Consider the following 23,596-nt stretch of genomic DNA (forward strand, 5'->3'; position numbering starts at 1 on the left):
AGGGCTAGTTTTTTTTAAATATGTAATTTATTTTATTTAATTGGTAGTTTAATTTAAGTGTAGTATAATAGTTAGGGTAAGTTAATTAATAATTTTAATTCTACAGGTAAGTTTTAATTTATATTAAGATAGGGATTTTGTAATTTTAATTTAAAGCTAGGGGTTGTTAGAATTAGAGGTTAATAGCTTAGTTTAGTTTTTGGCGATGTGGAGGGCTGACGGTTTAGGGGTTAATAGGTTTAGTTAGTAGTAGTGATGTGGAAGGCCAGAAGTTTAGGGGTTAATATGTTTTTTTAGTGGCGGCGGTGTCGGGAGCGGCTGGATGGGGTTAATAACTTTATTTAGGTTGCAACGATGTCGGGGAGCGTTGGGATAGGGGTTAATAACTTTATTTAGGTTGCGGCAATGTCGGGGAGCGGCGGGATAGGGGTTAATAACTTTATTTAGGTTGCAGTGATGTCATGGAGCGGCAGGATAGGGGTTAAACATTTTAGTATAGTGGCTGCGTTTAGTGACAGGGTATAAATAAAGTTGGGAAAAAGCTGAAAAGACGCAAGATCGATGACTGCTAGTTAACAACAGTCCGTTGCTCATCATCCCATACTTGATGCGCGTCTTTTTGCCGACTTTTTTTATAAATAAAGAGAGCCTATTGAGGTCCGCGGCCGCGATGTTAGGCGAGTGCATTGATGCCGGCAAATGCGACATAGTTGACAGCTTGATACATATCCCCCTGAATGTTTGATCAAATAAAAAGTTTGGTCATAATATAGTGTGTTCTTATCAGTGTTTATTATCAATTTATCAAAAACTTTAATTACAACAAATATGTTTTCATTTAATAAGTCCATTGAATAAAATTGTTTAAACATTTTTTTCTAGTACATAATGGTTTATTAAAATACCAAAGTAATGTTTTTAGAATGATACAGCTGACAGTTATATCAAAATAATGTATTTCCCTTGTCATTGGACAATGTATCAATGATTTATATTCAAAAATATTAAAAAGTATATTTGGCATCACAGTAGGTTAGAAAATGTGTGGGAGAAAATAAAAATGAAAGATTATGTTTATTTTAGATTATTCATTGTGAATAATATTTTTCTAATTTATACCTAAATATTAAACAGAATACTTGTTTTACAATTAATAGCTACAATACTGAACAAACAAATCCTGTATTTTTTACATATAAGGAAATATTTAATTAGCCATGCTACATCATAGAAACCCAAGTATTTTAAAGTTATAGGAGTAGATTTATCATACACTGGGCAGCCATGATTCACTGTATCGAATAATGTCCGCCCTGCATCACTAAATTCCGAGAGCATACTCTGTCGGCATTTAACATTGCACAAGCAGTTCTGGTGAACTGCTTGTGCAATGACGTGCCCTGCAGATTTGTGGCCAATTGGCCGCTAGCAGGGGTGTCAGTCAACCCGATCGTATAGGATCGGGCAGATTGCTGTCCGCAGCCTCAGAGGCTTAAGACCGCTGCTTCATAACTCCTGTTTCTGGCGAGCCTGAAGTTTTGCGCAGAATCAGATGTATTCAGGGCCATTCAGCCTTTAATAAATCGGCCCGTAGTGTACAAAAATGTGCAAACAGACTACCTTAATGGGCCTATATGTCTATGGGCATCTTATCACAATAACAAACAGACATGTACAAACACAATGCCAAAGACACACATTTGGACTAAACCACAATGTTGTATTAGCAGAGAATTACATGAGTTTTTGTAAATGATCAGATTTACGTATTGCAAGTAAAGAAACAAAATATAGTAAGATTGCAAGTACAACATAATAAAACATATAATGCCACCTTATCTACTGTTAGATAAGATTCCTCAAAAGTAATAATCTAAAACCTAAGTAATCTACAGCTACAACATCTTTAACAAGGTTTGAATAACAGTGAGCCTTAGGAAACACTCACTCAGAGCTTACATTTGTCCTTTTTTTAAGGAGCTATTCGAATGTATAAATTCCAAGTTCAAGCACTTTTCTATGAGACAGATTAAGGCTTTTTCAGAACTGCTAAATGGTTTAGGTCCTTGCTTGCCCATGTTCCAAAGGATTTGGGAAAGGCATTGTGCATCAGAATGTTGTGTTCTTGTTACAGTTCAAGGAGAAGCCTAAAATTCTATTTAAAATATTTGTTGCTCTGAAGAAGGCATCAATATGTAAAGCAATTCAATACAACTGCACAATATAGAGACCTTGAGGCATATTTAAGAAATGTCTCGCGGTCCTGATCCGACAGTGCGGATCAGGTCCGCAAGACATCGCTGAATCTGGAGAGCAATACGCTCTCCGCATTTAACATTGCACCAGCAGCTCACAAGAGCTGCTGGTGCAACGCCGCCCCCTGCTGACTCGCGGCCAATCGGCCGCAATCAGGGGGTGTCAATCAACCCGATCGTACTCGATCGGGTTGTTGAATTGTTGCGATTCCTGTCCACCTGCTCAGAGCAGACGGACAGGGTTATGGAGCAGCGGTTTTTGTGACCGCTGCTTCATAACTGCTGTTTCTGGCGAGTCTGAAGACTCACCAGAAACACGGGCCGTCAAGCCCATTTCGGAGCTTGATAGATAAGCCCCCTTGTATTCTGCCATTATTTCCTATGAGATAAGTCTAGAAATTGCTTACTGGAATGTTCATGCATGTGATAAAAATGTAGTGATAATTCCTTAGAGATTCAGACTTACTTTTGTATTTCCTCCAATCTCTCTGCTTATACAGAAGACCAAAGAGGCTTATGTTGTGCTTAGTCTATTGAGCCTGATGAGTAATACACTGTTTTTTTAGGTCTTCCCCAGATCACACTATTGATAATAATTTTCATACTGTGAAAGGGAGTCATTTATGAATTTGGGATGTATGGTGCCTTTATAAAAACAATCTGCCTGATGCTGCTGTGAGGGGTTCTGCCACACAAACAAGGCAGTATTTCGAGTGTTGAAAAATTATATATCAATATAAAAAAATATTTTAAAGGGACATGAAACCCCAAAACAATCTTTCATGCTTCATTTAGAGCATATGATTTTAAACAGCTTTCAAATTTATTATCTAATTTGTTTCATTCTCTTGATATCCTTTGTTGAAAAGCAAATCTAGATAGGCTCAACAGCTTGTAGCTAGCTGCTGATTGGTGGCTGAACTCGTATTCCCATTTTCATTGGCTTATAAATGAGTGCAGCTAGCTCCCAGGAGTACATTGCTGCATCTTCAATAAAAGATACCAAGAGAATGAAGCAAAATTGATAACTATCTGAATCATGAAAGAAACATTTTGGGTTTCATGTCCCTTTAATATTAGGTTCCTTTATTTGTTTGAAGCTTTCAACTCACTGAGCTGCTCAGGAAGCCGACAGCAGAACACTATTTTGCTCTGAGGTGACGTTTCCACCTCTGATCAAATAGCCCCCTTAATTTGTTCCAATGGTAAATCCTAGCGTTTCACAAATGCTTGGATTTACCATCACTTTAAGTATACCTTGTTAAATAGCATAGTTTCATTTTTGTTTAGTTAATGATAATTCTTATTTTATAATGAATAAAAAGAGAAACATATCCGAGCATGCCATTTAGTTTAGTGCTTAGCCCTTTCTACAGATATGTAGTAAAAAGACAGCCATTTAATTCTTAGTTTATGGTACGGGATCTTGTGATTTGTGTTACATTATTCTATGACTATTTAACAGAGTATGATTAATCTACTTTCAAATATAAACATTTTCTGATATGTTGAATCCATATTCCTTCAACAGTTTACATTTTGTTTGTAGCGGACAAATGCTAAATATTAGGAATACAGATGTATTAGGAGATGTTTGGTCCTTATTGTTTTTTTTATATTTGTATGTTTTTAGCTATTGATTGTTGTGTAAATACATTGTGATAAGCTTTCCAGCTGGAAAGAAAACATCCCAGATTTCTGAATAGAAAAATAAATCTGTAAAAAATAATATACTTTTTAAGTAGAATAAAATCAACACATAGGGGCCTATTTATCAAATGTCTGTCCGACATGATCCGATTATCAGATTATGTCCGACAGACATCGCTGAATGCGGACAGCATTACGCTCTCCGCATTCAGCATTGCACCAGCAGTTCTTGTGAACTGCTGGTGCAACGCCGCCCCCTGCAGATTCGCAGCCAATCGGCTGCTAGCAGGGGGTGTCAATCAACCCAATCGTATTCGATCGGGTTGATTTCTGGCGATCGCTGTCCGCCTCCTCAGAGCAGGCGGACAGGTTATGTAGCAGCGGTCTTTAGACCGCTGCTCCATAACTTGTGTTTCTGGTGAGCCTGAAGGCTCGCCAGAAACACGGGCCTTCAAGCTCCATACGGAACTTGATAAATGGGCCCCCATGTGTTCTAATTATGTTTAATAATGTTTCATGTTGTTTCAATGCACAATAAAGTCAAGATTAGACTTTCACAAATCAGATAGAGCATGCAGTTGTAAGAGACTTTCCAATTTACTTCTATTAACACATTTTGCACAATATTTTTATACACACACTTTCTGAGGCACCAGCTCCTACTGAGCATGTGCACAAGTTCACAGGGTATACATATACTAGTCTGTTATTGGCTGATTGCTGTCACATGATACAGGGGGGCAGCAAATGGGGGAAAATACATTTTTCAGAAAAAAAATCTACTGCTTATTTGAAATTCAGAGTAAGTGTTATTGCATTGTATTTTATTATGCACATGTTAACTGTGTAATTCTACTGTTCTGTATTTAGTGGTCTTAGGTACCACAATACAATGTTTTCTGTCCATACCGCCTTTTCCAAAAATTGTATAATGTTTACTCTTTATCCCAAGCTGTGTATCGTAAAACATTTGGCTGTCATGCCAAATTGCTCACTACCCTCAATCATGTCATTCTTCCACACAGTTTTTTAAATTAAAGGGACATGAAACACAGATTTTTTTTCTTTCATGATTTAGAACTAGCATGCAATTTTAAGCAACTTTCTAATTTACGTCTATCATCTAAGTTGCGTCATTCTCTTGATATCCTTTGCTGGAAAGCACATCTAGATAGGCTTAGTAGCTACTGATTGGTGGCTGCACTAAGATGCATTGTGTGATTAGCTCATCCATGTGCATTGCTATTTCTTCAACAAATGATATCTAAAGAATGAAACAAATGAGATAATAGAAGTAAATTGAAATGTTGTTTAAAATTGTATTGTCTACCTGAATCATGAAAGACAAATTTTGGATTTAGTGTCAAATAAGTTGGGCAAGAGTTTGCTCAATTTCTTTACATTGGGATGATTTTCTAGTTTGTGAGGATCTAGTGTAGGAATTTCTGGTTCGTAGTAATTAAGATAATGGACCTAATCATCTAGTAAACATTTGACTGTAATTCCTTTGCAATTGTTAATACCTAGAGGGGCTTCAAATTTCTTATTTGAAAGAGGGTAATTTATTTGATATGAGGTTTTGCTTGTTTATAAGTTTATTTAAGTTTTTAAGTTGATTCTGTCTTTAAGGAACATGGGGTTTTAGGAGATAAAAAACAGTCACCTAAAAGTAACATTAACTTAAAGGATTACTTTCTGTTATAATTTTTAAGCTAAACAACAAACATATTAAAGTTAATAAACATTAATTAAAACCTACTGACCTATATTTTCTCCAAAACGAAGTTTCATAACGTTCTAAAAGTTATATATTTTATTCGCCGATGATGTCACGTTATCCTGCCCACTATTTTCAGCACTGCATGTTCAAAATACTTAAACCAATAACTTTGTGTTTAAAGCGCCATTTTGAAACCTAGGTATTGTAAACGGATTGGTACAGAGCAAAGGATACCCACGGAGTGGGTTTGGAAAACAATTAAATTTGCAGACAAGATTTCTGATATACGGTAGAGATATGTTAATGAAATGCTATTGATAAAAAGTGTATTTGGAATAGTTAGTTAGTAACAGGCATAGAAAATATTTACTTACAGTGGCCCTTTAAGGAGTAATTTCCCCTTGAAAATGGGGACACATGCACCTCTGTGATTTACAAAGGAAAATAGGGCTCTATAAGACATACCTAGCACTTATTACAACATTTCCTTAATTGGGGAAGGCAGTTATAATTAAAGATAAAATATTACCTTTTAAATAAAGGACCTCACTTACTGAGCATAAAGGGGAGGGGGGATAGGGACTCTGTAATGTCACCCACCACCTCCTCCATTTAAATCTGTGTTGTCCAAAGGGACAAGTGATCATACTGATATAATACAGAGTCTTAGTCTAATGTAAATACAATCTTCAAAAGAAATATGATTTTACTTAAACCACGCACCAAAAAAAACCCTCAGTTTAACACTTTGTTTTTTTAAATGTTCAGAGTTCTTCAATTCCTGTTTTAACATACACAATTTTAATAATATAAATATTAAAGCTGATTTATGGTTTCTCTAGGGCAAATATATTAATTTATAGGATCCATATGTACCAATCGGGATCATTTTTAACATCACACAACAATTCAGTTTGTCTGTCAGCCTGGCGAGTACCCAAAACTGTACATCTCAAATATACTGTAATCAAATTAGATATACAAAATAATTTCCAAAATCAGTATTTAGATTTGAATATTTTGTCATAATGAAGTAGAGTAATACCAGCACTACAGCACTATAGAATGTATGTTATACCAGACCTCAGACAAACTCACATTAAATAAGAGTTTAGAGCAGATTGCTTGGTTAGAAATGCTAAATGAATGAGATCAAAGCTATAATGGTCCTGTAGTCTGTAACTAAGTAAAATCAGAATATCATAACTGGCGTATAACAAAATGAACTACTAGGCACATAAATGTCTGGAAGTAATGTTCTTTGACTGGTTAATCTAATTCTGAAAATTTTGAATATGTTTTCAATTAGATGATTACAGTTACAAAAGGAATGAAAATAATGTTAATAAATCTGATAAACTATTTTATCCATTAATGTACGAAGTATGTTATTTACATAGAGCCTTGAACATGAATAATCTGATTTCCATTTAGTCTGGTTTAAAAAAAGAGATATTTTTATCTTCTTTTTATGATATTTATTTTAACATTTTTCTTTGTTTTTCATTAACATTGGAAGGCTTTCATAACTCAATCTGCATCATATTTTGGTCATGGAACTGATAAAAATCTGTTTGTTTTTTTCTCTTTATACTTTAAATAATCTAAGGGAATTACAGGAACCTATCCCTTCATTCACTTCATACTTGTTAATACATTGTTGATCATTTAGGGCTTAAAGGGACAGTAAACACCTTGAGATTTGTATATACAATATTTAGTTATACGTACTAAAACAACTTTGCAATATATTTTCATTATTTATTTTGCATGAATTTCATGTAATTTAGCTCTGAAAATTGAGCAATTTCTTATTCTCTAAACATGAAATGCACTTTGCTGACTTCTCAAGTCTTATTCTGCTATATATCGTTCCCTAATTGGCTTTATCAAATAACAACTGTAAAGTAACTTTATGAATGTGGTGAGCCTTGTTGTCTGTGGAGTAAATCCCAGATTGGCTCCTCCAAATAAGGCAAATTGTGGGTGGAGAACATTTTATTTCACTGGGTGTGATTAGTGCTTAAAAAAAAAAACTTTTTTCAATGGTGAAAAAATGGATAAATACATTAAAACTATGCTGGAGTCAGCCTGCATTTATCCATCATCATTCTAATGGCACTTTGGGGCCTAGTTATCAAGCCGTCAACCTCAAATACGCTGGAATTCCGCAGCGTATTTGTGGCGAGGCTGATTCGCCTTAGTTATCAAAGGCTCGAGACCGGCAAAAGTAGAATTTTGTGACGTAAGCATCGATCCGCCGGACTCAGTCCGACACAGATCGATTCTTACGTCACTCCAGATGTTCCGCACACAAGTGCGGCACATTCTCACTACTTTTGCTAGCTATCAAAAAACTAGCAGGTACGCTCGGCACTTTTACGGCCCAGCGTACCTGGTTTTCAATCCACCAGCCTGGAGGCGGCGGATCCCATAGGAATCAATGGGAGTCTGACCATAGCGAAAGTACAAGTTCGCTGCTGACAGACATCCCATTGATTTCTATGGGAGATGTCTGCACCTAACACCCTAACATGTACCCCGAGTCTAAACACCACTAATCTGCCCCCCCCTACACCGCCGCAACTAAATAAAGTTATTACCCCCTAAACCGCCGCTCCCGGAGCCCACCGCAAGCTACTCTATACATATTAACCCCTAAACCGCCACTCCCGGAGCCCACCGCAACTATAATAAATGTATTAACCCCTAAACCGCCGCTCCCTGAACCCGCCGCAACCTATATTAAATGTATTAACCCCTATCCTGCCCCCCCTACACCGTCGCCACCTATAATAAATTTATTAACCCCTAATCTGCCCCCCCTACACCGTCGCCACCTATAATAAATTTATTAACCCCTATCCTGCCCCCCACTACGCCGCCGCCACTGTCATAAAATTATTAACCCCTAAACCTAAGTCTAACCCTAACCCTAACGCCCCCCTAACTTAAATATTAATTAAATAAATCTAAATAAATTAACTCTTATTAAGTAAATGAATCCTATTTAAAACTAAATACTTACCTTTAAAATAAACCCTAATATAGCTACAATATAAATAATAATTATATTCTAGCTATCTTAGGATTTATTTTTATTTTACAGGCAACTTTCAATTTATTTTAGCTAGGTAAGCTATTAAATAGTTAATAACTATTTAATAGTTATTGTACATGGTTAAAATAAAGAGAAATGTACCTGTGAAATAAATCCTAACCTAAGTTACAATTACACCTAACACTACACTATACTTTAATAAATTATTCCTATTTAAAAATAAATACCTACCTGTAAAATAAACCCTAAGATAGCTACAATATAATTAATAATTATATTATAGCTATCTTAGGATTTATATTTATTTTACAGGTAACTTTGTATTTATTTTAGCTAGTTAGAATAGTTATTAAATAGTTATTAACTATTTAATAACTACATAGCTAAAAGAAATACAAAATTACCTGTAAAATAAATCCTAACTTAAGTTACAATTAAACCTAATACTACACTATCATTAAATTAATTAAATAAACTACCTACAAATAACTACAATTAAATACAATTACATAAACTAACTAAAGTACAAAAAATAAAAAAAGCTAAGTTACAAAAAATAAAAAAATAAGTTACAAACATGTTACAAATATTACAACAATTTTAAGCTACTTACACCTAATCTAAGCCCCTAATAAAATAACAAACCCCCCAAAATAAAAAAATGCCCTACCCTATTCTAAATTAAATAAATTTCAAAGCTCTTTTACCTTACCAGCCCTTAAAAGGGCCATTTGTGGGGGCATGCCCCAAAGAAAACAGCTCTTTTGCCTGTAAAAGAAAAATACAACCCCCCCCCCAACATTAAAACCCACCACCCACATACCCCTAATCTAACCCAAACCCCCCTTACAAAAACCTAACACTAATCCCCTGAAGATCATCCTACCTTGAGTCGTCTTCACTCAGCCGAGCCACCGATGGAACTGAAGAGGACATCCGGAGCGGAAGAAGTTAATCCTCCAAGCGGTGCTGAAGAAATCTTCCATCCGATGAAGTCATCATCCAGGCGGCGCTGAAGAAAAGTCTTCGATCCGTCCGATGTCATCTTCAAAGAGGCGCTGAAGAGGTCTTCTATCCGGGCGAAGTCATCTTCCAAGCCGGGTCTTGAATCTTCCTTCCGCCGACGCGGGAACCACCTTCTTCACCGACGGACTACGACGAATGACGGCTCCTTTAAGGGACGTCATCCAAGATGGCGTCCCCTCAATTCCGATTGGCTGATAGGATTCTATCAGCCAATCGGAATTAAGGTAGGAAAAATCTGATTGGCTGATGGAATCAGCCAATCAGATTGAGCTCGCATTCTATTGACTGTTCCGATCAGCCAATAGAATGCGAGCTCAATCTGATTGGCTGATTGGATCAGCCAATCGGATTGAACTTGAATCTGATTGGCTGATTCCATCAGCCAATCAGATTTTCCTACCTTAATTCCGATTGGCTGATAGAATCCTATCAGCCAATCGGAATTGAGGGGACGCCATCTTGGATGACGTCCCTTAAAGCAGCCGTCATTCGTCGTAGTCCGTCGGTGAAGAAGGTGGTTCCGCGTCGGCGGAAGGAAGATTCAAGACCCGGCTTGGAAGATGACTTCGCCCGGATAGAAGACCTCTTCAGCGCCTCTTGGAAGATGACATCGGACGGATCGAAGACTTTTCTTCAGCGCCGCCTGGATGATGACTTCATCGGATGGAAGATTTCTTCAGCGCCGCTTGGAGGATTAACTTCTTCCGCTCCGGATGTCCTCTTCAGTTCCATCGGTGGCTCGGCTGAGTGAAGACGACTCAAGGTAGGATGATCTTCAGGGGATTAGTGTTAGGTTTTTGTAAGGGGGGTTTGGGTTAGATTAGGGGTATTTGGGTGGTGGGTTTTAATGTTGGGGGGGTTGTATTTTTCTTTTACAGGCAAAAGAGCTGTTTTCTTTGGGGCATGCCCCCACAAATGGCCCTTTTAAGGGCTGGTAAGGTAAAAGAGCTTTGAAATTTATTTAATTTAGAATAGGGTAGGGCATTTTTTTATTTTGGGGGGGTTTGTTATTTTATTAGGGGGCTTAGATTAGGTGTAAGTAGCTTAAAATTGTTGTAATATTTGTAACATGTTTGTAACTTATTTTTTTATTTTTTGCAACTTAGCTTTTTTTATTTTTTGTACTTTAGTTAGTTTATGTAATTGTATTTAATTGTAGTTATTTGTAGTTAATTTATTTAATTAATTTAATGATAGTGTAGTATTAGGTTTAATTGTAACTTAAGTTATGATTTATTTTACAGGTAATTTTGTATTTCTTTTAGCTATGTAGTTATTAAATAGTTAATAACTATTTAATAACTATTCTAACTAGCTAAAATAAATACAAAGTTACCTGTAAAATAAATATAAATCCTAAGATAGCTATAATATAATTATTAATTACATTGTAGCTATCTTAGGGTTTATTTTACAGGTAGGTATTTATTTTTAAATAGGAATAATTTATTAAAGTATAGTGTAGTGTTAGGTGTAATTGTAACTTAGGTTAAGATTTATTTCACAGGTACATTTCTCTTTATTTTAGCTAGGTAAGCTATTAAATAGTTAATAACTATTTAATAGTTATTGTACATGGTTAAAATAAATTGAAAGGTACCTGTAAAATAAATATAAATCCTAAGATAGCTAGAATATAATTATTATTTATATTGTAGCTATATTTGGGTTTATTTTAAAGGTAAGTATTTAGTTTTAAATAGGATTCATTTACTTAATAAGAGTTAATTTATTTAGATTTATTTAATTAATATTTAAGTTAGGGGGGCGTTAGGGTTAGGGTTAGACTTAGGTTTAGGGGTTAATAATTTTATTACAGTGGCGGCGGCGTAGTGGGGGGCAGATTAGGGGTTAATAAATTTATTATAGGTGGCAACGGTGTAGGGGGGGCAGGATATGGGTTAATAGGTTTAATATAGGTTGCGGCGGGTTCATGGAGCGGCGGTTTAGGGGTTAAACTATTTATTTAGTTGCGGAGAGGTGCGGGATCAGCAGGATAGGGGTTAATAATTTTATTATAGAGGGCGACGGTATGGGGGGGGCAGGATAGGGGTTAATACATTTATAAGAGTTGCGGCAGGGTCTAGGAGCGGCGGTTTAGGGATTAGTAACTTTATTGAGTTGCGGGAGGCTCCGGGGGCGCCGGTATAGGGATAGAACAGTGTAGTTTAGTGTGAGTGCTTAGTGACAGGCTAGCAATAAAGCTGGGAAAAAGCCGAAGGGCAGCGAGATCGGATGAGTGATAACCGTCACAGTCCGCTGCTCATCGCCCCGCGGCTTTTTGACTGCTTTATTTGATAACTTAGGCGTATTTTTTCAGGTCCGCGGTGGCGAAGGTAGGCGAGCTTAGGCGGGCGTATTGGGCCGGCGAAGCAAGAAAAGTAGACGGCTTGATAACTACCCCCCTTTGTGTGTTACTAGTATTAGGTTGTCCCAACCTTATATTTTATATTCAACACTAATAAAACTACTGCAACCTTGCATCCAATAATTTTATAATCATTGTGGAAACGCTATCAAAATATAAATTGATACTATTGAAAAAAAAAAATGCTTTTGTGATCCACCCCTAATATATTACCCAAACTGCTGTTGTTTAAATTGCCATCGACATCAACTATGGTGTATTCCTTAACTGCAACAGTATCTGCTATGGTCTTAATCCAGAATATGTATAAATATGTTGCTCTTTTCCACTTTATATATTTATATTTAATAAAACCTTGTTTTTTGTCTCACTAATGCTGTGCAATGAAATACAAATATATATACTATCTAAAATAAAGTGAGATTGTTTACCTTAATTTTCTTCAAACAGTGTCTGCCTGTCAGTCAGACATTTTACAGAAGAATGTGGCCAATACAAGTGTCATCATGGTTATAAACCCTAACACTGGGCCTGTGTCAATGACACATTTTCTTATAGGACACACAGCAAAGAAGAGGGTATATAACAGGGGTTCCATTTTTTTTAATTACACTATGCAGTATGTTAGTAAAATAAAAAAAGATTAATATGCAATAAAACCCATTAATAAAACAAATGTCTAGTGGAAAAGTTTTGACACTACATTGCAATTTGAAAATTGGACAATTCATAAAGACTTGCACTTGTTCCTTGTCACAGCCACAAGTTGGGAGTCACTCTCCGGAGTTAAAAGAGAAGCATTTTATTACCATTCACCTTGTGGAATAGAACAACTTCCATTGTGACCGATACTGGCATCTGAAAAATGCCTTCACAATTGTATAGAGAGCAATTCTGTAGAAAACATTTTTACTGTAGCATATGCCTTGTCAGCTTTCAGACATTACCGTGAGACAAGATACTTTACAGGGGCAATAAAGACTTTGTGAATTCCGCATGCTGTCCCTAAGTGTAGACAAAAACTACCGACCACACTTCTAGGATGGCCAAAAAACTCATAGTCAGACACCCTTTGTTCTCTCCAGCGTAATCACCATAAAAAGTGCAGGCATGCAAATGTTTTACAATTACAAACATTTACATAAACCATTTTGCATGCATTTTTCTTAAATGTGTTGTAGTTAATGTGTTTTGTATAGCAAGCAGTTAGTGATTGAAGCACAGCATATTATAAGCTGAGCACCCCATACAAGTACAGATGTTATGGCAAGCACACCCACTAAGGAAAATACAGCTGAAGCAATGATCAATGAATTTTGAACCTGATCTTGCCTTTAAAGCAAGGCTCCTTGACAAGTTTATGGCCCCTAAACTAATGATTTTTTTGTTATATCTTTCAGCTTGTCCATCAGGAACATATAAGCCAGAAGGCTCCCCAGGTGGTGTGAGCACTTGCACATCATGTCCTGATGAAAACCACACCTCTTCACCAGGCAGTACCTCAGTGGATGACTGTGTTTGCAAGGAGGGATATGAATATGACGGTCAGAACTGTAAAGGTAAGTGTTTTAGCCCAAAATATCTCCAGACCTGAGACCAATGTTAAGTTTTATGTAATTCAACAACAAATATAAATATGTGATGTTTAAACAGATAATAGTAATAATAATAGCATTTAAAAAAAGAATAAAGATACGCTAGAGTTTTTTATTTTTTATTTATATATATATATGCTTTCTGAGTAGGTGCAGTGCTTAAATACAGGCGCACTAAGCATACCTACATATTTTATTAATACACATAGGCCTAGATTATGAGTGGAGTGCTATCTTAACGTGCTCCTGTAAGGGGCAAATTTGCCGTTTACAGGCGCACGTTAATTAACCAGTCATTATAAGTGGCTGGTTAATGCTCCCGTGAGCTTGCGGTTTCACTTTGTGCTTAGCACAATTTACCAGAGGTCAGACCTCTGGTTAAAAAGAAAAAACTAAAGATTACAGTACTTAACAATGGAAAATAAATATGAGCATTTTTTTTTGTACAAAGCTGTTATGAGGGGTTAAAGTGAGGGGATGTGGGTTTTTTGAAGAAAAAAATGCCACCTAAATTACCTTTATATTGAGGTGAATGGGGACTGTGTTTTCACTAAATATATATGCCTATGCTTATATACATATATATTTATATGTTAATATGTGTATATACTCATATAAACACATAAATATATATGTTTATATTCCTATACATATATATATATTTATTTATTGCTGCCCAACGCTACGCAGTTTACCCTCTGCACTGCACTAGGTGGTTTGCCGTGTATATCAGCTTTAAAAAGAGGCCCCCATTGAAGCCTATTAAAGCGTGCACTCATGAGGTTGCGTTTGGATTTCACCACACTTGTAATACCAGCGCACATTTATGTGCACTGATATTACTGAGTGGCGCACAAATATTGCGCTCGCGTAAACGTAATATTGCACTCAACTCGTAATCTAGCCCATAGACTGAAAAAAATGCTTCTATTCAAAACTTTTTAATTTTGAGTTTTACAAAATTTTAAGGTATTGGCTGCACAATGCTTAGAAGAATAAACGTTACCTTTTGTTCACAAAATTAATATTTGGAAAAATAATATATGTAGATATCAGAAAAAAATCATAAAATCATGTTACAATTAGTGATACAAGGGGAAAATAAAATTAAATCAAGGATACTAAAATATATTCAGCAAAAAGTTTACTTTTCATTAAACAGATTTTGTGCAAAAATGATGCTTTATTCCACCTTCACTAAATGCCAAAAAGCAACATCTTTAACCTAGGTTTTTACAAAGCTGCAGAGTTCCGAAGTCAACTATTTTTTTGCAGCATTTGCAGGTTATAGAATTTGCTTTTTGGCATCTCTAGGGAGTGTGGAACAAGCACAGTTTTACACAAAACCCAAAAATTCAACATCTCTTAAAAAAAAAAGCCCATTTCAAAGAGTTTTCTTTCCCAGATGTGCAGACGATAATCAAGAATATGAAACTGTCAAACAAGCTAGTCTCTAAAAAGATATATGTACAGCTTTAATCTCATCAAACACTCCAACTATCTCTTAAGACATTTACAGTTATTTACACTTTTAAAGGTTAAGCCCAATAATGATCTACTTTCCCGGCAAATTAGTTATTTTCGATTAAAGGGACACTGAACCCAAATTTTTTCTTTCGTGATTCAGAAAGAGCATGCAATTTTAAACAACTTTCTAATTTACTCCTATTATCAATTTTTCTTCGTTCTCTTGCTTTCTTTATTTGAAAAAGAAGGCATCTAAGCTATTTTTTGGTTCAGAACCATGGAAAGCACTTGTTTATTGGTAGGTGAATTTACCCACCAATCAACAAGAACAACACAGTGTGTTCACCAAAAATGGGCTGGCATCTAAACTTACATTCTTGCATTTCAAATAAAGATACCAAGAGAATGAAAAAAAATTGATAATAGGAGTAAATTAGAAAGTTGCTTAAAATTGCATGTTCTATCTGAATCACAATAGAAAATTTTTTGGTTCAGTGACCCTTTAACTTAGCTCATAGCAAAATCGATTTATGGTACTTGAGTCAACAAAATGATCTAAACATTTGTTCAGTTAAGTGAATGAGTCTGAGCTAGAAAGCAGTGCTTATACATAGCATTAGCATATTATCCTAAGTTAGGCCAGGTTGTCTATTAAGTCATTTGAAATGGAATTCATTCTCCCATAACATTTCTTTTTTGCATTACAAACATCATTAGTTGTGCGCTGTCCTGTGCTACTTCCGCCTGAGAATGGCAATTTTATCCAGGACATCTGCAACAATCATTTTGACGCTGCTTGCGGATTCCGGTGCAACACAGGCTATGATTTAGTTGGAAGCAAGATTCGTCTTTGTAAGCCAGATGGACAGTGGTCAGGTTCAGAAGCCACCTGTAGGGGTAAGTGAATCATGATTTTGTTTGACCTTTTATTCTAACAAAGCCATAGTAGCTACAAGTACTCATTAGCAACAACAAGAATTAGATTTCACATTTAGTGAAACATAACATGCTTTATCTGAATCATGATAGAAACATTTTTGATGACATGTACCTTTAAGGACAATAAGTCAGTGAATTTTATTAAATACATCCGTTAACAAAGTTCAAGTAACAAGTCCTGTCCTTCACCTTCATATCAAACATAACTATTTTGAAAAAATAAAATTAACTAAAAATAAAAAACCTTAATTACAATATTAAAAAAAAACTAATATTACAAAAACAAACAAACACTAAAATTACTAAAAATAAAAAAACCTAACATTACCAAAAAAACAAACACTAAAACTACGAAAAATAAAAAACACTAAGATTACAAAAACTAATAAACTAAATTATCAAAAATAATAAAAATTAAACCAAATCGAATACCCCTATAAAAACAAAAAAGCCACCCCAAAATAATAACACCCCCTAAGCTAACAATAAACTACCAATAGCCCTTAAAAGGGCCTTTTGTAGAGCATTGCCCTGAAGCAATCAGCTCTTTTATCTAAAAAGTTACAAAGTTCCTCCCTAACAGTAAACCCCCCGATCCAACCAACTCTCCAAAATAAAAAAAACTAAGTCTAAAAAAACCTAAGCTACCCATTGCCCCTAAAGGGATATTTGTATGTGCTTTTTTTATTATAATGGGCACAAAAGAGCCAATGACCATACAAATGCCCCTTTAGGGGCAATGGGTATCTTAGGTTTTTTTTTAGACTTAGGTTTTTTATTTTGGGGGGTTGGTTGGGTTGGGGGGTTTACTTTTAGGGGGGATTTGTATTTTTTGTAGGTTAAAGAGCTGTTTAACTTAGGCCAATGCCCTACAAAAGGCCCTTTTAAGGGCTATTGTTAGGTTAGGGGGTGTTTTTATTATGGTGTGGCTTTTTTGTTTTTATAGAGCTATTAGATTAGGTTTAATTTTTATTATTTTGGATAATTTTGTTTATTATTTTTTGTAATCTTAGTCTTTTTTATTTTTCGTAATTTTAGAGGTTTTTTTTTGGTAATGATAGATTTTTTAATTTTTTCGTACTGTTTTTTTAATTTTGTAATTATTTATTTTTAATTTTTTTTATTTTATTAAAAAGGTTATGTTAGGTTTATTAATAGTTTAATCTTAGTTTTTTTTTATTTCACAGGTTAGTTTTTATTTATTTTAATAGTCACGTTGATTGGAGTATCCGTGTTAGTCCAGAGATTTAGATATCAAAATAACAAGAGTATTGCATTGAGCAATGATACTTTTTTATTGGGCTTACTATATATTACTGTATTACTGGTAATGTATAGTTAGTCCAATAAAAAAGTACCATTGCTCAATGCCATACTCTTCTTATTTATTATTTTTTATTTTAAGATAGTTATATTGTAAATTTAATTTAAAGTATAGGGGATAGTGTTTAGGGGTTAATAGTTTTATTAAAGTAGTAGTGATGTGGGGGGCCGGCGGTTTAGTGGTTAATAGTTTTAATATAGTAGTAGCAATGTGGAGGGCCAGTGGCTTAGGGGTTAATCATTTTATTATAGTAGTAGCGATGTGGGGGGCGGCGGTTTAGAGGTTAATAGGTTTATTAAGGTGTTAGCGATGCAGGGGCGGCAGTTTAGGGGTAATAACTTTATTTAGTGTTGGAGATGTCAAGGGGTGGTGGATTAGGGGTATTTAGACTAGCGCTTTATGTTAGGGTGTGGATTTTTACATAACTTTGTTTTCTCCATAGACATCAATGGGTATTGCCTTACGGCGATCGCCATTCTGCGATCGCAGGTGCTAGTTTTTTTCTAACACTTTCTCTCCAATGATGTCTATTGCTGACACCGTGCACGAGCACGTGAAGTCAGGCCTTGGGTTTTGTGTGGTATGGAGCTTAACGCACCATACCGCACAACAAAAAGGAAATTTATGCTTACCTGATAAATTGATTTCTTTTACGATATGCAGAGTCCACGGGTTTCAACCTTACTTGTGGGATATTATCCTCCTGCTAACAGGAAGTGGCAAAGAGCACCACAGCAGAGGTGTTACATAGCTCCTCCCCTAACTCCTCCCCCCAGTCATTCGACCGAAGGTATAGGAAGAGAAAGGAAAAGCTAAAAGGTGCAGGGGTGACTGTAGTTTTGAAAAAATAAAATAAATCCTGTCTTAAAATGACAGGGTGGGCCGTGGACTCGGCATATCGTAAAAATAAATCAATTTATCAGGTAAGCATAAATTTCCCTTTCTTTTACAAGATATGCAGAGTCCACGGGTTTCATCCTTACTTGTGGGATACCAATACCAAAGCTTAGGACACGGATGAAAGGGAGGGACAAGACAGGAACCTAAACAGAAGGCACCACTGCTTAAAGAACCTTTCTCCCAAAAATAGCCTCAGAAGAAGCAAAAGTATCAAATTTGGAAAATTTGGAAAAAGTATGAAGGGGGGACCAAGTCGCAGCCTTACAAATCTGTTCAACAGAAACATTGTTTTTAAAAGCCACAGCTCTAGTGGAATGAGCCGTAATTTTTTCAGGAGGCTGCTGTCCAGCAGTCTCATATGCCAGACGGATGATGCTTTTCAGCCAAAAAGAGAGCGAGGTAGCCGTAGCTTTTTGACCCTTACGTTTTCCAGAATAAACTACAAAAGAGAGGATGTTTGTCTGAAATCCTTGGTCGCTTGTAAGTAAAACTTTAAAGCATGGATCACATCCAAGTTATGTAATAGACGTTCCTTCTTAGAAGAAGGATTAGGACACAAGGAAGGAACAACAATTTCCTGATTAATATTCTTACCTGAAACAACCTTAGGAAGGAATCCAGGTTTAGTGCATAAAACCACCTTATCAGAATGGAAAATAAGATAAGGCGAATCACATTGTAAAGCAGAAAGCTCAGAAACTCTTCAAGCAGAAGAGATAGCAACTTAAAATAAAACTTTCCAAGATAACAGTTTAATATCTTTGGAATGCATGGGTTCAAACGGAACCCCTTGAAGAACCTTAAGAACTAAGTTCGGACTCCAAGGTGGAGCAACAGATTTAAACACAGGCTTGATTCTGATTAAAGCCTGACAAAAAGACTGAACGTCTGGGACATCCGCCAGACGTTTGTGTAATAAAATTGACAAAGCAGAAATGTGTCCTTTTAGAGCAGATAATCAATAATAATTTATTAGCAGATAATCCTTTTTCCAATCCTTCTTGGAGAAAGGACAAGATCCTAGGAATCCTAATCTTACTCCATGAGTAACCCTTGGATTCACACCAGTAAAGATATTTACATCATATTTTATGATAAATCTTTATAGTGACAGGCTTGCGAGCCTGAATCAGAGTATCAATGACTGACTCAGAGAATCCCCGCTTAGATAAAATCAAGCATTCAATCTCCAGGCAGTCAGCTGCAGAGAATTTAGATTTGGATGTTGGAACGGACCTTGAATTATAAGGTCCTGTCTCAATGGTAGTCTCTGCGGTGGCAGAGAAGACATGTCCACCAGATCCACATACCAAGTCCTGTGAGGCCATGCAGGCGCTATTAGAATTACTGAAGCTCTCTCCTGTTTGATTCTTGCAATCACACAGGCAGTAGAGGAAATGGTGGAAACACATAAGCCAGGTTGAACGACCAAGGTACTGCTAGAGCATCTATCAGTACAGCCTGGGGATCCCTTGACCTGGACCCGTAGCGTGGAAGTTTGGCATTCTGTCGAGATGCCATCAGATCCAGTTCCGGTGTGCCCCATTGATGAATCAACGATGCAAACACCTCCGGATGGAGTTCCCACACCCCCGGATGAAAAGTCTGACAACTTAGAAAATCCGCCTCCCAGTTCTCTACTTCTGGGATATAGATTGCTGATAGATGGCAAGAGTGAATCTCTGCCCATCGGATTATCTTTGATACCTCTATCATCGCAAGAGAACTTCTTGTTCCCCCCTGATGAATGATATATTCCAGAATATTGATTGGCAACTGAGACTCCATCAGAGTCCAAGTTCCCTGAGCCTTCAGGGAATTCCAGACTGCACCCCAGCCCAAGAGGCTGGCGTCCATTGTCACTATAACCCATGATGGTCTGCGGAAGAACATTCCTTGGGACAGATGATCCTGTGACAACCACCAAAGAAGAGAGTCTCTGGTCTCTTGATCCAGATTTATCTGAGGAGATAAATTTGAATAATCCCAATTCCACTGTCTGAGCATGTACAGTTGCAGTGGCCTGAGATGAAAGTGAGCAAACGGAATGATGTCCATCGCTGCTACCATTAATTCAATGACTTCCATACACTGTGCCACTGATGGCCGAGGAATGGACTGAAGAGCTCGGCAAGTATTTAGAATTTTTGATTTTCTGACCTCCATCAGAAAAATGTTCATGTCTACCAAGTCTATCTCTCGTTTGTGGAATAAGTGAACTCTTTTCTATATTCACTTTCCAACCATGAGTTCTTAGAAAGGACAGCACAATGTCTGTGTGAGATTTGGTCAGATGATAAGTTGACGCCTGAACCAAAATATCATCCAGATAGGGCGTTACTGCTATGCCCCACGGCCTGAGGACTGCCAGAAGGGACCCTAGCACCTTTGTGAAGATTCTTGGAGCTGTGGCCAACCCAAAGGGAAGGGCCACAAACTGATAATGATTTTCCAGAAAGGCAAACCTTAGAAACTGATGATGATCTTTGTGGATAGGAATGTGAAGATACACATCCTTCAGGTCCACGGTGGTCATGTATTGACCCTCCTGGATCATTGGTAAGATTGTTCAAATAGTCTCCATCTTAAACGATGGGACCCTGAGAAATTTGTTCAGGAACTTTAAATCCAAAAAAGGTCTGAAAGTTCCCTCCTTTTTTTAACCACGAAAAGGTTTTCGTAAAACCCCTGTCCCTGTTCCAGTTTTGGAACTGGACAAATTACTCCCATGGAATAGAGGTCTTTTACACAATGTAAGAACACCTCTCTTTTTGTCTGGTCTACAGACAAACCTGAAAGATGAAATCTCCCTCTTGGGGGAAAATGTTTGAATTCCAGTTGATACCCCTGGGAAATAATTTCTAATGCCCAGGGATCCTGCACATCCCTTGCCCAAGCCTGAGCAAAGAGAGAACGTCTGCCCCCTACTAGAACTGGTCCCGGATCAGGGGGCTGCCCCTTCATGCTGTCTTGGTAGCAGCAGCTGGCTTTTTGGTTTGTTTACCCTTATTCCAGGTCTGATTAGGTCTCCAGACAGACTTGGATTGAGCAAAATTTCCTTCCTGCTTATTGGTGGAAGAGGATGCAGAGGGTACTCCTCTGAAATTTCGAAAGGAACAAAAATTATTTTGTTTACCCTTCCTAAGAGGTTTATCTTGAGGTAGGGCATGGCCTTTACCTCCAATAATGTCCGAAATGATTTCCTTCAATTCAGGGCCAAACAGAGTTTTACCCTTGAAAGGAATAGTTAACAGTTTAGACTTTGATGATACATCAGCAGACCACGATTTTAACCATAGCGCTCTGCACGCCAATATTGCAAAACCTGCATTTTTTGCTGCTAATTTAGTAATCTGAAAAACAGCATCAGTGATAAAAGAATTAGCTAATTTGAGAGCTTTAATTCTGTCTAAAATGTCGTCTAGGGGCGTCTCTACTTTCAGAGACTCTTCAAGGGCATCAAAACAAAAAGCTGCCACCGTAGTTACTGGAATAATGCAGGCAGCAGGTTGTAACAAGAAACCCTGGTGAATAAATGATTTCTTTAGAAGACCCTCTAATTTTTTATCCATAGGGTCTTTGAAAGCACAACTATCTTCAATAGGTATAGTTGTACGTTTAGCTAGAGTAGATATTGTTCCCTCCACCTTAGGGACCGTTTGCCAAGAGTCCTTAATGGTATCTGATATGGGAAACATTTTCTTAAAATTAGGAGGGGGAGAGAACGGTATACCTGGTATATCCCATTCCTTTCTAACAATTTCCGAAATTCTTTTGGGAATCGGAAAAACAGCAGTGTAAGTAGGAACCTCTAGATATTTATCCATCTTACACACTTTTTCTGGAGGAATTGTAATGGGTTCACAATCATCCAGAGTTGCTAGGACCTCCCTGAGTAACATACAGTGGGGGAAAAAAAAGTATTTAGTCAGCCACCAATTGTGCAAGTTCTCCCACTTAAGAAGATGAGAGAGGCCTGTAATTTACATCATAGGTATACCTCAACTATGAGAGACAAAATGTGGAAACAAATCCAGACAATCACATTGTCTGAATTGGAGAGAATGTATTTGCATATTATGGTGGAAAATAAGTATTTGATCAATATCAAAAGTTAATCTCAATACTTTGTTATATATCCTTTGTTGGCAATGACAGAGGTCAAACATTTTCTGTAAGTCTTCACAAGGTTGTCACACACTGCTGCTGGTATGTTGGCCCATTCCTGCATGCAGATCTCCTCTAGAGCAGTGATGTTTTGGGGCTGTTGCTGGGCAACACGGACTTTCAACTCCCTCCAAAGGTTTTCTATGGGGTTGAGATCTGGAGACTGGCTAGGCCACTCCAGGACCTTGAAATGCTTCTTACGAAGCCACTCCTTCGTTGCCCGGGCGGTGTGTTTGAGATCATTGTCATGCTGAAAAACTCAGCCACATTTCATCTTCAATGCCCTTGCTGATGGAAGGAGGTTTGCACTCAAAATCTCACGATACATGACCCCATTCATTCTTTCATGTACACAGATCAGTCGTCCTGTTCCCTTTGCAGAGAAACAGCCCCAAAGCATGATGTTGCCACCCCCATGCTTCACAGTAGGTATGGTGTTCTCTCTCCTCCAAACACGACAAGTTGTGTTTCTACCAAACAGTTCTACTTTGGTTTCATCTGACCATATGACATTCTCCCAATCTGCTTCTGGATCATCCAAATGCTCTCTAGCATACGTCAGACGGGCCAGGACATGTACTGGCTTAAGCAGGGGGACATGTCTGGCACTGCAGGATCTGAGTCCCTGGCAGCGTAGTGTGTTACTGATGGTAGCCTCTGTTACGTTGGTCCAGCTCTCTGCAGGTCATTCACTAGGCACCCTGTGTGGTTCTGGGATGTTTGCTCACTGTTCATGTGATCATTTTGACCCCACAGGGTGAGATCTTGCGTGGAGCCCCAGATCGAGGGAGATTATCAGTGGTCTTGTATGTCTTCCATTTTCTAATTATTGCTCCAACAGTTGATTTCTTCACACCAAGCTGCTTGCCTATTGCAGGTTCAGTCTTCCCAGCCTGGTGCAGGTCTACAATTTTGTTTCTGGTGTCCTTCGACAGCTCTTTGGTCTTCACCATAGTGGAGTTTAGAGTGTGACTGTTTGAGGTTGTGGACAGGTGTCTTTTATACTGATAACAAGTTCAAACAGGTGCCATTAATACAGGTAATGAGTGGAAGACAGATGAGCCTCTTAAAGAAGAAGATACAGGTATGTGAGAGCCAGAAATCTTGCTTGTTTGTAGGTGACC

The 23,596-nt window shown here is 37.2% G+C and overlaps 1 protein-coding gene across 1 annotated transcript in view; it reads left to right on the top strand.

Annotated features, from left to right (window-relative positions):
- The window catches only part of SVEP1 (sushi, von Willebrand factor type A, EGF and pentraxin domain containing 1), an 802,056-nt gene that overhangs the window by 221,815 nt on the left and 556,645 nt on the right, over positions 1-23,596 (top strand). The window contains exons 4-5 of the mRNA XM_053702672.1: positions 13,481-13,639; positions 15,860-16,039. Coding sequence (XP_053558647.1) covers positions 13,481-13,639; positions 15,860-16,039 — 339 coding nt within the window. The remainder of the gene's footprint in view (positions 1-13,480; positions 13,640-15,859; positions 16,040-23,596) is intronic.

This window comes from Bombina bombina, chromosome 2, assembly GCF_027579735.1.
Source record: "Bombina bombina isolate aBomBom1 chromosome 2, aBomBom1.pri, whole genome shotgun sequence".
In the NCBI taxonomy this organism is placed as follows: Eukaryota; Metazoa; Chordata; class Amphibia; order Anura; family Bombinatoridae; genus Bombina; species Bombina bombina.